The sequence below is a fragment of the Perca flavescens genome, chromosome 6, assembly GCF_004354835.1.
Source record: "Perca flavescens isolate YP-PL-M2 chromosome 6, PFLA_1.0, whole genome shotgun sequence".
NCBI lineage: Eukaryota > Metazoa > Chordata > Actinopteri > Perciformes > Percidae > Perca > Perca flavescens.
In genome coordinates, this window is record NC_041336.1 from 18,875,595 (window position 1) to 18,891,401 (window position 15,807).

General features: G+C 44.3%; 1 protein-coding gene across 1 annotated transcript in view; it reads right to left on the reverse strand.

Moving 5' to 3' along the window:
* LOC114556986 (small conductance calcium-activated potassium channel protein 2) overlaps window positions 1-15,807 on the reverse strand; it is a 57,294-nt gene that overhangs the window by 35,853 nt on the left and 5,634 nt on the right. The window contains 1 exon segment of the mRNA XM_075447430.1: window positions 2,685-2,780. Coding sequence (XP_075303545.1) covers window positions 2,685-2,780 — 96 coding nt within the window.

Sequence of the window (15,807 nt, forward strand, 5' to 3'; positions counted from 1 at the left end):
GCTTGCTAGTTAGCAAACATTGCAGCTGTTGTTTTCAAAAAATCTCTAAAACCTAACTGTATGCTACCGGCCTAGAAGCAAACAGCAGACAGACACAGTTAGTGACTAGCTGGTGAACATAGTGGAGCATTTTAGCAGCTAAAGAGCCAGATGAATTCCCTCAGTAGAAGTTGGTAGAGACCAAAAACTGAGCTGAAAGAGAGTAAATATTGGACTTACAGTCATCATGTGTAACACGACTTGCAAGATATGGCATTTGTGCTGCATTTGTATGGTGTTGGAAAAATGGGAAAAATGAGTTGCCCACTGGAAAAATTAATGTGAACGCCTCCTCAATTCGGAACGTTAACATTGCAACACAGGGCATGCCTTGGCAAAGGTCTGTGCTTTTGGGGTGCCCTTCTAGTTCTAAAAAGTGATTTGGGGTTTAATCAAAATATTATTTCCCTCACCTTGTGATTCCCTCCTATAGCCTACCATCACAGCACTCCTCCCTAAACTCCTAACTTAATTTAATAAAAAGAGATGATTTCTCAAAGGGATTAACAGCAGACAATTGTTTCTCTCTGCCGGCCTTACAGTATCAATCTTTTCTTCTACTGTTGATATTACGCACACTGTGGCTGCCACTGTCACGTGTGGCAGCTGCAGTGTGCGTGGGAGGATGACTGACTCTGTATGTGAATGTGACATCAAATTTGTGAGCAGAAATGAAGGCTCTTTTATCAATGAATGCTAAACCATATACGCAAACACACGTATCGCTGTAAATCTTAATTCACAACAGCTGCCTATTACAGACTTATTGCAGTATATCAGCCCCTGTGTATGACAGTGAATAAGCAATGGCCATTTAGTTATTGATTCACAGATGGAGAGCGTGAACTATTATATAGAGCCGAATGCATCAGAATCTCCATCACAGACCCGCTGGAACTGTAATAGACATTTCCAGCAACATCTAAGCTGTGATGGAAATGAAAAAAAGCCACAGCATTAACTAATATGTGTTGGTCCGTGGTTTGGCTGGTGGCAGTAATAGCTAGTGTGGGGCACTCATTGGGTCCAATTCCCACAAGGCTCCCATTAATAGTCAATGTGCATTGATTGCAGATGGCTTCAGGTGAAACCCCAATGGCTGTGGTACCGTTATATTAGTGAAATGACAAACAGCAAAACTGATATCAAGAAGCATGAAAGCATTTCTGATTGATTGTTTCAGCCCTACAAGAGGTTGAGGCTATGTGTGTTTGTGTGCCATGTGTGTGCGTGTGTTTGTATGTTTATGTGTGCATCTATTGAATGACAGGGTTGATTTTGGCTGAGTGTGTATTTAACATTCAGTGCATATCTACTTGATGCAAAGCCATGCAAACTGTTTCGTTGATCTTACAAAGACCTTCATTAAAGTCCTTAATTGGCTAGACGCCCATATGTGTCCCTTGGTCTATCTCGGGAGCCTGAGAGACGACAACATAATGTGTACAGTGTGGACAGAGCTCAGATGTGCCTCTCCTAAATATTTGGAGAAAAACAATCTTAAACAAAAAGGTAAAGGCATTAAAGAAGTAGTCCCTATTTTGGGAAATATGTTTATTTGCCAAGAGTTAAGATGAGAAGATCAATACCACTCTCATATCTGTGCACTAAATATGAAGCTACATTCAACAGCTGGTTAGCTTAGCTTAGCATAAAGACAGGAAAACAGCTAGTCTGTCCAAAAGTAACAACGTCTGCCTACCAGCACCTCTAAAGCTCACTAATTAAGAGAAAATCTTGGGTTTTACAGTGTGTTAACTATTTCGTTAATTATTTCTTGGCCAGCTGCAGGGACATTGTCTTGAAATAGTCCTGAACATAACCCTTCATGCAACCACAAATTGCTGTTTGAACACTTTAACTGTACTTTATAGCACATTATGACTTAAACAAACAAGATATAATTAGCTTTACAGGTGCTGATGGGATGATTTTGTCATGTTTAGACAGAGCTAGGTTAGCTGTACCCCCTTGCTTTCAGTCTTTACACTAAGCTGAGCTAATCACCTCCCACCTCTAGCTCCACTTAAAGGCCCTGACACACCAACCCGATAATCGGCCGTCGTACAGTCTGGCGAGGTCAGTGAAAAGTCTGACAAAAATCTTTTAAACTGACCTTTGTCGATCTGAAATGAAGACAGATTCAGCAACTGCATGGCCTATTTCTCGCTTAAAATGTTTTCAGAAACATGTTTCGGTGAACTATCTTCGTAAAATATGAGATCATTTCCGAACGAAGCCGCCATTATGCCCGGTTGAAAAATCCGGAGCAGCCAGACCCATGTGACGCCTTTGTCCAGTCAGCTGCCGGTTTTCATTTTTTGGGCGACAATACAGATTAGCGGTGCCTGCTGTTATGGAGACGTATTACGTCTCGCACACGCGCAGAACGTACTCTCAAGTCGGCGTCGCTTCGGTGTGTTCTGAGGCACTTTTTGGACCTCAGGGAGCCGACTGATCAGTCCAACTGCCTTTTCTGCCAATGGTCGGCCGTCGGGTTGGTGTGTCAGGGGCTTTACTCACAGACATGAGAGTGGTATCTCTAACTCTCAAGTACCAAAACGTTAAACACCTATCAATGAGATCATTTGTGTTAGTATGTATACAGGTACGTCTGCCCGTGGATGCATGTTAATGTGTTTTACCTGAACTTCCCGTGCATGGTAGGCTATGATGAGGCCCAACAGTATGACTGTGGACAGGCTGATCAGACACTTCAGGGCCAGAGAATACATGGAGCTCTGTAGAGAGAAAATTGACACATACACCTTTAGAAACATGCAGCACAAACATAATACACATTTCAGGTCGAATTTGCTATGATGGTTGTTTTAGTATTCAAAGTACAATGACAAAAAACATCAATGAAAGATCCCACACTCATGATAGTCCACATTCTGTCACTAGTCTGTTTCAACTTGGAGCAAGTTCCACCATGTTCTCTCTCCACTGCTAAAATGGCATGTGTACCATAGCAGCGCTGCTACAGCATAGACAATAACAACTAACATTTACAGAAGTAGAAAGGAAGTATTCCACCTGTCAATATCACTGCAGCCAAGCCCTAAATCCTCTGCTTGTCTGGTTTCATAGGGCCTATAATCAGTGCACTGGGGATCTACCGATCAATACAACTCATAGCACTTCAGTGGCTTCTTTAACCCCCCTCACACATTCAGAGCACAGCAACTAGTTATCATATACATGTGCACACACATATAGACAAACACATTATTTGTATCTGTGCCTCTACTAACTGTGTCCCCCCCCCCAACTTTGAAATCAAAATTCTGCCCCTGATTAGAGAGGAAATGGAGCACTGGATATTACAACTTTAAAAAGATGTCTAAAAAGCTGAGGTAATAAGAAAGCATGCATGCTTGCCAAAAACAAAAAAGATTCTGTGGAGGAAATGTTATTCCTAGGGCTGTGCTCGGTTGAAGAAATTCTTAGTCGACTAACACTCATTCAATTGTATCGACTAATCAATTAGTTGATTTAATCAACACATCTGTAAATCTGAGTTTCTCCGCAAAGAGTCATGCAAAAGCACCACTTTAATTCTTGTGTTTACCAGCGATTTGCTCGTACGTTTCTTGGAAATAAGTCATTCAGTATGAAAAATGCATAAAACATGACTGATCGACTAAAGAAATCTAAGTTGACTAAGACCAAAACGACCGATTAGTCGACTAATCGACTAAGAGGGAGCAGCCCTAGTTATTCCACTTCACCTCATCCATAATTGTCATGCATCAGCAAACCTTGTTAGCCATGCTGGTGGCATGGCTCTCTAGGGATGGCAATGTCAGTCTTTCTGTTGGCCGTATGTTGGTTCACCACTTTGTTCCAGACTGAAATATCTAGACAACTACTGAATTGAATTTCATGACATTCTCTACACACATTCATGCCCCACACATAATTAATCCTACTGACTTTGGTCATCCTCTGATTTTTCATTCAGCACCAACATCAAGCCAAATATTTCACTTATTCTAATGACCCCTGACTTTTCCTGTAGTGTAATTTTTTGTATAGGATGGATTGCCATTACATTTTTGGTAACGACATTCTTGTTTCCGACAGAATGAATCCTACTGACTTTGATGATCCCCCGACTTTCCCTGAGCGCCTCCATGAAGTTGACAATTTCAAAAAAATTAACTATTGGATGGAGTGTCATGAAATTTGGTACAGATATTCATGGTTCTTTGGTTTATGACCAAATACTTTCCAAAACAAACATTATACTTGTAAGCTAGTCAACATTATACCTGCTAAAGATCAACATGCAAGTATTATCATTGGGAGCATGTTAGCATTTAGCGTTTTTTTGTTCAAAGCACTGCTGTGCTTAAGTACAGGTTAAGCAGAGCCGCTATAATGGCTGTCGACTTTTAATCTTATTTTTCATTATCATTCATTCTATTTTATCGCACTGTAATGGTAGCATGCTTTTGAGCAAAGTAAAATAAAGTAAATTTGCAAAATATATGACAACCTTTAGATCCTTGATTTGGATAAGAAAAAAAATCCAAAACAAACCAACCAAGTAACAAACAAACAAACAAACAAACAAACAGAAAGAAAAAAGGAGAAGCTTCTTTCAGGATGTACAGACATGCAATATGTGCTTAGTAATTTTCTCAGTCAGCAGGCCAAGTAAAGTGTAATTTGTTGGGGACTATGTTTCAGCAGCGGATTAATATGCCTTTGGTGCTCTGGAGAGTATCTAAAGCAGGGCAGTGTATGAAGGAACCCAGTGCAACAATGTGGCTTATTGATTGTGATTGTGTGTTGTGTGGTTAATAGATTTTGGATAACAATGGAGCTCTACGGCACAGAGGAATAAGATATATCAGTTCATTAATTCATTGTTGGTTTTTGTCTTTTCATGGATCCCATGTTGACAATAAAAAAAATATAGACCTATCCTTTGAATTTTGAGAAAAGAGGAACTAGCATGCTAGCTACAATGTTTTCTCTTTGTCTATTTCTCATAAACAAGGTTAGACTGATATTGGCTTTTTACCAGAAATTGTATTTTAGAGTCAATATATTTTCACTTGTCAAATATCAGGAATCAGCAGTCAAACAAAACATTAAGTTTGACTCATCATTTCAAGTTAAGAAGTAAAACAAGCTGCATTCAGTGCTTTAGTTTCTAAAAGGCAACTCACTCGCTTAATTGATTCATTTGTCTCTATCAGATCAAGGACTAGGTCTTTAACCGCAGAATATATTACGCAATCATCATCATTCAATCTCGGGATCACCAAGTTCACGTGATGAACCCAACAGGCCGATGTCCTCTTCAAGAGAAGAGCTGAACCACCTTAAGACCGCAGCATCTCAGATCAGACATTTCAGCTATTGAGTAGGATGCTGTTCAGCATTCATCGCCAAATACTCTAATAATAATAATACATATATTTTATATAGCGCTTTAAAAAGGTACGCAAAGGCACTTTACAAGGTAAACACAAAGAAAAACAATTGCAAGATCAGTATAAAAACAAAAACAACTAGAGATAAATATGAAAAAGGTGCAGCAAAACAGGATAGAAACAAATGGAAACAGTTAAGTGGTTAAAAGCAGCTTTAAACAGATGGGTTTGGAGTGCAGTTTTGAAGTTAGCAAGTGATGTGGAAAGTCTGAGGTGTGGTGATGTGGTCTCTGGTGCTGGAGTGAGTGAGTAGACAGGCTGCTGAGTTTTGGATATATTGTAGTTTTTTGAGGAATTTGGTGGGTGTGCTACAGAATACTGTTGCAGTAGTACACTCTCTTAATCTATGTGTGCACTCTGAGTTTAGACACATAACTCAGCCTTTTCCTTTATGATGTTATTAAGCAGAATCTACATTGTATTTTGGGTTCATGAATATATATTGCAAGTCAGCCTCTTGGAAAATAGATTGTGTTAGTGTGTTACTGTGTCTATTTAGGGTCTCCATAGATGCTTCACGGCCTTAATAGTATTAATTTAGCATCACGCAAAACACTCAGACACACACACACACACACACACACACACACACACACACACACACACACACACACACACACACACACACACACACACACACACACACACACACACACACACACACACACACAGAGGATTGAAAATGAGACTGAGTGCCCTTAACACACACAAACACATATAGACATCCACACACACAATGAGAGCATTAAGTTAGTGTTGTTCATTTGTTGCTCATATCAGTGGTTATGGGCCACTGCACACCACTGGGAAACCTACCCTAGCTTTGGTTCTCCATTGATTTCCTCTAACGGCTGGCTCAAAGCTCTAGCTGTCTTTTGGTCTGTATTTGCTCACACTCTTTCCCTGTCTTGGTCTGTCTCTCCTCTGCTAACATCTCATTTGTACTCACTGAAGCGATCTGGGTGCAAAGGAAGCCAACACTGTTGTGCTAATGAGAAAAATGCAGACTTGTATTTCAGCATTGTATGTATCTGTTTGAACACAGTCAGACTGGTGAGCTGAAATGTGATTTGCTTGGAGTTTACTTCCTATCTCTCTCTCACCTCTCTCGCTGCATTTACCTCAAGTCGTCTGTTGGATGCTCGGTTTTTTCCCCATGTTCTGCCCATCACACTGTCAAGAGCATTTTGTTTTCGCCTGTTTCCACTTCACTTACTTTGCCTATATAGTAAATGACTCGACTGTGACAGAAACGTATGTGCCTACATGCTTGCCTTCTGTTTATTTTCTATCTATCTCTTCTAATTGGCTGGCAGGGGTCCATTCATTTCTAGTAACTAGACACATCTGATGGCGTTCTAAATGAATGCACCTGTATCAAACTCTAGATAAAGCAACAAGGCTTAAGGTTTGTTCATACTTCAACAGAGACATGGACAGCTGCAGACTTGCATGTGGACAGCTGATGCACACACACTTCTATTTAACACACTACAACCTGTGGCACTAGAAAAGAGGGTGGCGACCTCACGACAAAGAGAGAGAAAGAGCTCCTTTGGTTGTTGTATTGAACTGAATAACAAGACAAATATCCTAAATATCCTGGGTATGGGTGCTGCCATCTTGTAATTTTGGAGCCAGAGTTTGCGCCCCTCCGTGAACCATCACCTTATCGTGGTGGAGAGGTTTGTGTGTCTCTGTGAACCTGAGGGCTGTGTTGTCTGGAGCTTTGTGCTCCTGGTAGGGTCTCCCAAGGCAAAGTGGTCTCAGGTGAGGGGCCAGACAAAGAATGGTTCAAAAACCCTATGGAACCCTTCTGGAGCCAAGCCCAGACGGCGGGCTCGTCGGCGAGCGCCTGGTGGCCGGGTTTGCCACGGAGCCCGGCCGGGCACAGCCCGAACAAGATACGTGGCTCCCATCTCTCCAGCCCATGGGCCCACCACCTGTGGGAGGAACCGCTGGGGTCGGGTGTGCTGCCAAATGGGTGGCAGTGAAGGTCAGGGGCCTCGACGGACCAGACCCGGGCGGCAGACGCTGGCTCTGGGGACGTGGAACGTCACCTCTCTGTGGGGGAAGGAGCCGGAACTGGTGCGGGAGGTGGAGCGCTACCGGTTAGATCTGGTGGGGCTTACCTCTACACACAGTCTCGGTTCTGGAACCGTACTCCTGGATAGGGGTTGGACTCTTTTCTTCTCCGGAGTTGCCCAGGGTGTGAGGCGCCGGGCGGGTGTGGGGATACTCACAAGCCCCCGGCTGAGCGCCGCCACGTTGGAGTTTACCCGGTGGACGAGAGGGTCGCCTCCCACGCCTGCGGGTTGTGGGGGAAAACTCTGACTGTTGTTTGTGCATATGCACCAAACAGGAGTTCGGAGTATTCGGCCTTCTTGGAGACCTTGAGTGGAGTCCTGCATGGGGCGCCAGTGGGGGACTCCATTGTTCTGCTGGGGACTTCACGCGCACGTGGGCAATGATGGAGACACCTGAGAGGCGTGATTGGGAGGAACGGCCTCCCTGATCTAAACCAGAGTGGTTGTTTGTTGTTGGACTTCTGTGCTAGTCATGGATTGTCTATAACGAACACCATGTTCGAACATAGGGATGCTCATAAGTGTACCTGGTACCAGAGCACCCTAGGCCAAGGTCAATGATCGATTTTATAATCGTTTCATCTGATCTGAGGCCGTATGTTTTGGACACTCGGGTGAAGAGAGGGGCAGAGCTGTCAACCGATCACCATCTGGTGGTGAGTTGGGTCAGGGGGTGGGGAAGACTCTGGACAGACCTGGTAAGCCCAAAGCGTGTAGTGCGGGTAAATTGGGAACGTCTGGAGGCCCCTGTCCGACAGACCTTCAACTCACACCTCCGGCGGAGCTTTTCGTGCATCCCTGTGGAGGCTGGGGGCATTGAACCCGAGTGGACAATGTTCAAAGTTTCCATTGCTGAAGCTGCGGCGAGGAGCTGTGGTCTTAGGGTCTTAGGTGCTTCAAGGGGCGGTAACCCACGAACACCGTGGTGGACACCGGTGGTCAGGGAAGCCGTCCGACTGAAGGAGTCTTTCCGCGATATGTTATCCCGGAGGACTCCGGAGGCAGTTGCAGGGTACCGAAGGGCCCGAAGGGCTGCAGCCTCTGCCGTGAAAGAGGCAAAGCAGCGGGTGTAGGAGAAGTTTGGAGAAGGACTTTCGGTCGGCACCAAAGTGCTTCTGGAAAACTGTTCGCCACCTCAGGAGGGGGAAGCGGGGAACCATCCAAGCTGTGTACAGTAAGGATGGGACACTGTTGACCTCAACTGAGGAGGTAATAGGGCGGTGGAAGGAGCACTTTGAGGAACTCCTGAATCTGACTAATACGCCCTCTATGTTAGAGGCAGAGGATAACGGGGGATTGTCGTCGATTTCCCAGGCGGAAGTCACGGATGTAGTCAAACAACTCCACAGTGGCAAAGCCCCTGGGATTGATGAGATCCGTCCAGAAATGCTCAAGGCTCTGGGTGTGGAGGGGCTGTCCTGGTTGACACGACTCTTCAACATTGCGTGGAAGTCTGGAACAGTGCCAAAGGAGTGGCAGACTGGGGTGGTGGTTCCCCTTTTTAAAAAGGGGGACCAGAGGGTGTGTGCCAATTACAGGGGTATTACACTTCTCAGCCTCCCTGGTAAAGTCTACTCCAAGGTGCTGGAAAGGAGGGTTCGGCCGATAGTCAAACCTCGGGTTGAGGAGGAACAATGCGGATTCCGTCCTGGTCGTGGAACAACGGACCAGCTCTTCACTCTCGCAAGGATCCTGGAGGGAGCCTGGGAGTATGCCCAACCGGTCTACATGTGTTTTGTGGATTTGGAGAAGGCGTATGACCGGGTCCCCCGGGAGATACTGTGGGAGGTGCTGCGGGAGTATGGGGTGAGGGGGTCTCTACTCAGGGCCATCCAATCTCTGTACGACCAAAGTGAGAGCTGTGTCTGGGTTCTCGGCAGTAAGTCGGACTCGTTTCAGGTGAGGGTTGGCCTCCACCAGGGCTGCGCTTTGTCACCAATCCTGTTTGTAATATTTATGGACAGGATATCGAGGCGTAGTCGGGGTGGGGAGGGGTTGCAGTTCGGTGGGCTGGGGATCTCATCGCTGCTCTTTGCAGATGATGTGGTCCTGATGGCATCATCGGCCTGTGACCTTCAGCACTCACTGGATCGGTTCGCAGCCGAGTGTGAAGCGGTTGGGATGAGGATCAGCACCTCTAAATCGGAGGCTATGGTTCTCAGCAGGAAACTGATGGAATGCCTTCTCCAGGTAGGGAATGAGTCCTTACCACAAGTGAAGAAGTTCAAGTACCTTGGGGTTTTGTTCGCGAGTGAGGGGACAATGGAGCGGGAGATTGGTCGGAGAATCGGCACAGCGGGTGCGGTATTACATTCAATCTATCGCACCGTTGTGACGAAAAGAGAGCTGAGCCAGAATGCAAAGCTCTCGATCTACCGGTCAGTTTTCATTCCTACCCTCACCTATGGTCATGAAGGCTGGGTCATGACCGAAAGAACGAGATCCAGGGTACAAGCGGCCGAAAAGGGTTTCCTCAGGAGGGTGGCTGGCGTCTCCCTTAGAGATAGGGTGAGAAGCTCAGTCATCCGTGAGGAGCTCGGAGTAGAGCCGCTGCTCCTTTGCGTCGAAAGGAGCCAGTTGAGGTGGTTCGGGCATCTGGTAAGGATGCCCCCTGGGCGCCTCCCTAGGGAGGTGTTCCAGGCACGTCCAGCTGGGAGGAGGCCTCGGGGAAGACCCAGGACTAGGTGGAGGGATTATATCTCCAACCTGGCCTGGGGGAACGCCTCAGGATCCCCAGTCGGAGCTGGTTAATGTTGCTCGGGAAAGGGAAGTTTGGGGTCCCCTGCTGGAGCTGCTCCCCCCGCGACCCGACACCGGATAAGCGGACGAAGATGGATGGATGGATGGAGTTTGCGCCCCGACTATACCCAATCGCGAGTCAATCCCAACTGTCAATCATGACATTCATCCTTATTTACAGCATTGAATAACTAATAAAAACTGAACTAATCAGAAAAATGAACAATCAGCGTCATAAGAACTACCTAAAATGACAGAAACCATCTCTGGAAAAAAAACATTTCACGTGATTTTTTTAGTTTGGCCCATGTTATATGCGCACTTAGATGGAGGGGGTGGGATTTATGACCTATACTGCAGCCAACCACCAGGGGGTGATTAAGATGTTTTGGCTCCACTTAGGGGCCATCCACACGGAAACGTTTTTTTGTGCAAACGCACATGTTTTGCATCGTTTGGGCCGACCGTCCAGACGAATCCTGCAAACGCACTGCCTGAAAACGCACTTTTTTTAAACCTGGTCTCAGGGTGAAAAAATCCGAAAACGGCTCTCGTTTGGCTTCGTATGGATGGTAAATACGGATCCGTATCGATGATGTCATCGCCACACCCCTCTTTTAGACCCTCTCCCACGGCCGCACACAACTGCGGTGAAGCTAAGCGAGCATGTCCCATCTCCGTGGTCAAACCAGCTCACTTCATCTAAATACTGTGTCTCTGCTTCCTGACCCTTCCCTCTAGATTCTACACAAGATATATTGCTAACGTTATGTAGCCAACGTTAAACATCGCTAAAGTAGCTGACCGCTCCAGCAGCGAAGTAACGTTAACGTTAGCTGCTATGGCTATCTGTTTATAAAGTGGAAGTAGACAACTTATCAACTAGCTAGCTAATTTGTCTGCTTATAAACTCCTTGAACGGATTATAGTAACTTTTACCACGGCTTATTGTAGAAAGGCTACTGCAAGAAAAACGTATAGATTATTAAAAAGACATCATTCATGGATCATTGATGTTTGTTTGACTGCCGATGTTAGAGCTAGCTAACGTTAGCTCGCTACTAGCGCGCTGCAATCATGCAAAATAAAAAGCAATCCAACAGCACATTATACAATGTAAACAAAGACACGTTTTCTTGCAGCGGCAGTGGTGAAAGGTATTATAGTCCATGGATGTATTAAGAGAACGTTATAATCTAGCTAGTCATGTTATGATGGGAAGTGGAAGTGACTATGCTCTTCTTCTCCATTTTTGGTGAATTTCTGTAGAAGAAACAGCGCCGCCTATAGGCCTGGACTATGAAGTAGCGTATTGAGTCATTTACAAGTGGATTTGTTTGGACGCAACTATAAACGAATCCAGGGAAGACGGGTAAAAAAAAGATCGTTTTGGTATGTGTGGACGGGGCCTTATACGGTCTATAGTCAACCCTAGTTTAAACTAGTTCTTGATGAACAGCAGGTGAGCAGAGCACCTACCCAAAATCTTGTCATCACAGTGTACAGGTACAAACACATTTTAATTGAGGAATCTCTTTCTTTTACCCTTCATATTCAGCAGCTAGCAAAAAGACTAAAACTTAAATTAGGATTTTATTTTAGAATCAAATCCTGCCTTTCGTTTGAATCTAGAAAGAGGCTGGTCGCTGCCACTTTTATGTCTGTACTTGACTATGGTGATGTTTTATATATGCATGCTTCGTCTCAAAGTTTACATTCACTGGACACTGTATACCATGGTTCTCTGAGGTTCATCACTGGTATGAAAGCCCTCTCTCACCATTGTAATATGTATGAATGTGTTGGATGGCCTTCTCTATCAACACGGAGACTTCAACACTGGCATACCTTCATATACAAGGCTATTTTAGGTCTCCTTCTATCCTACCTTCTGACCTATATCAGTGTAAATAGTACCGGGACTTACAATCTTCGTTCCCAGGATCTTTTCCTTCTGTCTGTTCCAAAGGTTAGAACTGAGCTGGGGAAAAAGGCATTTAAGTTTGCTGCTCCCTCTGCCTGGAACAAATTACAGAAATCCATGAAACTTACTGAGCTAGTCTCATTGGTAGCTTTTAAGAGGATGTTGATTGACTTGGAGGCAGCCACATCTGGCTGCAGATGTTTTGACTGATATGTTTAGGAGTGTGGTTGACTTTGAAAGATTTTCTGTGTCAGTTGTTTTATGTTTTTGGTATTTTTGCGTATTTTGTGTTTGTATGTATTATATGTGTGGTTGTACTGCTGCCTGTCTTGGCCAGGATACTCTTGAAAAAGAGATTTTTAATCTCAATGAGTCTTTTCCTGGTTAAATAAAGGTAAAATAAAAAAAAATAAAAAACAGGTGGTAATACTCAAATCAACAATGACTGAATTGTATTGTGTGCTGGTTCACTGTCACGCTGTTGTGGCTTAGTGGGACACTTGAAGAGAACAGAGCCATAATTACTGTTAATAATAACACCTGAGCTTTTCCCACTATGACAAGTACGGCAAAAAGGTTTGGGCCAACGGACAAACTGTTGTTCATCAAGAAAAAGCATAACAACATGCAACTTTTTTTAAAACCACAAACAATAGCGCATAGTATCAACCTCACAAATGTAATCCTAAATCAGTTTGTTATGATGATTCTGGACATCCAAATTAACCAATACTTTTGAATGAATGTTAGCTTGACATTGGTGGCCTTTGTACAACCATATAGTAACGGTAAGATGTGGAGTGTACAACTTGCTGGATACTATCCCTGACATATACTGTGTATTATTTGCGTGTTTGTGTGTATGTGTTATGTGTGTGTGTGTAACCCTTCTTCCTTCTTTTTGTCCAGCTGTGCATAAGTGTGTGATTGGTGTGTATTGATCAGTGGCTTGGTGAACAGCATGTGGAGATAATGAGCTTTTTTGAGCTTCTTTAGTTCAATCAGCAGTCACACACACACACACACACACACACACACACACACACACACACACACACACACACACACACACACACACACACACACACACACACACACACACACACACACACACACACAGGAAATATCTAGGAGGGTTTTCCCCAACTGTCCCCACCTCACCCTTATTGACACACAGATGTGAGATCAAATACATGTCAATTACCAACACATTACTCATGTAGTGATAAGTCACTCACTACATGTATTGCCTATGAAGGTGTATGTGTGTGTGTGTGTGTGTGTGTGTGTGTGTGTGTGTGTGTGTGTGTGTGAGCGTGTTGTAATGAGTTAGCCTTGGTGGTCTCTCCCTGTCAGAGCGATGCTTTCTTGCAATCAGTCTCCAGGGAAACAGGCAGTAGACAGAAGAGCCATGTCACCTTACCAGGATAAACACACACATACACACACACACAGGCAACTCCACATCAACACACGCCATTACGGCCCTATACACTCAATTAAATCCAGACAAAGGGAGATGTGAACACATACACACACACACACACACACACACACACACACACACACACACACACACACACACACACACACACACACACACACACACACACACACACACACACACACACACACACACACACACACACACACACACACACGTGCATCTATGAGAACTAATATGACAGATCTGAATACATAAAAACATTAAGACACACTCTTTAGGTGTGTAAGAGGAGATGACGTATATCGACGTGATTGTTTACGTTACCGGTGGATGATGCAAGTTCTAACACACCCATGTCTACCAACATACTCACACATACAGAGAGAGGTAACCTAGCCTTGTAACACAAAAAAAGAGCATATTTGTACCTGTTAGTACCAAGACCTGTGGGATCTACCATCTCTTTAAAAGCCTGTGATCTATAAGATAAAGGGAGTGTGGAGTGGAGCAAAAGAGAGGAGGAGGTGGAGGAGAGGAGGGGGAGAGCAGTGCAGAAGTGCTGAGATGGCTGATAGCTCCTTTAGAGAATATGGTGGCAGTTTGTGAGTTTAATTCCCTGATGATCTTCATGTACCGTCTGGAAAGCAGCATGCAGCCACTGCGAGAGGCCTCGCAGAGAAAGGTCTGGAAAGGTCTCCCAGTAAATGTCTGTGAGAAATGTCATAGATAGGATAGCGAGGGCGGGGACAGAGAGACGCAGGTGGCGCAGGGGAAATGTGGGAGATGTGGTAAGCCTGCTGAGAAAGCAGTTACCCCCTTAAAGAAATGGAGACATATTTAAGACTCGCCAGGGGAGGAACATAAACACTCCCTGTAAGTGAGAAGAAGACAGGAAGGGAAGGAAGGAAAGGGAGAATAGAAACGAGCACTGTTTCAAATCGTTGAAAATATCGCTGCTTGTGGTGAGAAGTGGGTACACACTGTACGTTGAGGTGTCAAGTTTGTGTATTGACAGTGTGACAGGTGAAGTTGACAACAGCTGTGCATTCCCTCAGAATAGCAAAGTTCCTTTGTAGGCCTGAAACGTGGTGTGGAGCTGGTGCCCCGTGGAGCCACATAGGCCTTTGTAAAATGAGGCCTCAGTTATTCTCAGATAGACACATGTCAGACCGGGAATCCCTCCCATTTAACCTGTTCCTCATAAAATCAATAATAGAAGCTCATAAAAGTTTTTTAAAGAGAAAGTGTCCTCATACTGCTGCATGACTGCTATCAAGGTCCTGTGTCGGTGGCAAACAAAATATATAACGTGGAGTTAAAAATACAGGGTGATGCTTGCTCACCTGCACTTAAGATGGCTGCAGACCATGCACTTGTCTCTCTTCACTATACACCACCCCGGGGACACTCCAGCTCAGGGCTGTAGTACTTGAGTCTACAGCCCTGTAGGCCTGTTGACTCTTTATTTGGACTCGGACTAGTCTCGGACTCGGGCATTGGACTCACCAAATATTGTAGTTGGTCTCAACCGAGTCCAGCACTATATGCTTTTGTTCTAGTAAATTATCTTCCTCCTTCAAAACAAAACAATTGATGTAGCACGCTTGTTCAGAAAACAGGTATTACGTTTAATTCAAAATCCATCTAAAACAGGCATCGAGATTGGTTGCTTGGTATACACCTGGCTGCATCATATATATAGTATGCTACCTCAATCATCAGGTATCAATCATTTTCATTTTGGCCACAGACAATGTCAGCGAGCACTTTGTACTATGAATTCTTCAAGACAAGTAATAAGTTCAAGAAAGGGAACATTTCCATTTTATGTTTTAAGTAAATAATATGGCTTAATTTGATCCTATAGTGTGTTACTCTGCACTTGCTTTTTGATTATTACAAATATTAAAGCAAAATTATCATCTTAAAATAGAATATATACTGTCTCTCACATCACATAAATTATAAACAGGTAAGTAAGTGGTCTTGAAGAGGATTCTTTTTTTTCTATCTTGACTTGGACTCAAACTTTTTTGGACTCTGTCTTGACTTGGACTTGAACCTCTTTGTACTTGGTCTTGATTTGGTCTCGACTAGTCCTGGTCTTGGACTCGACAAAGG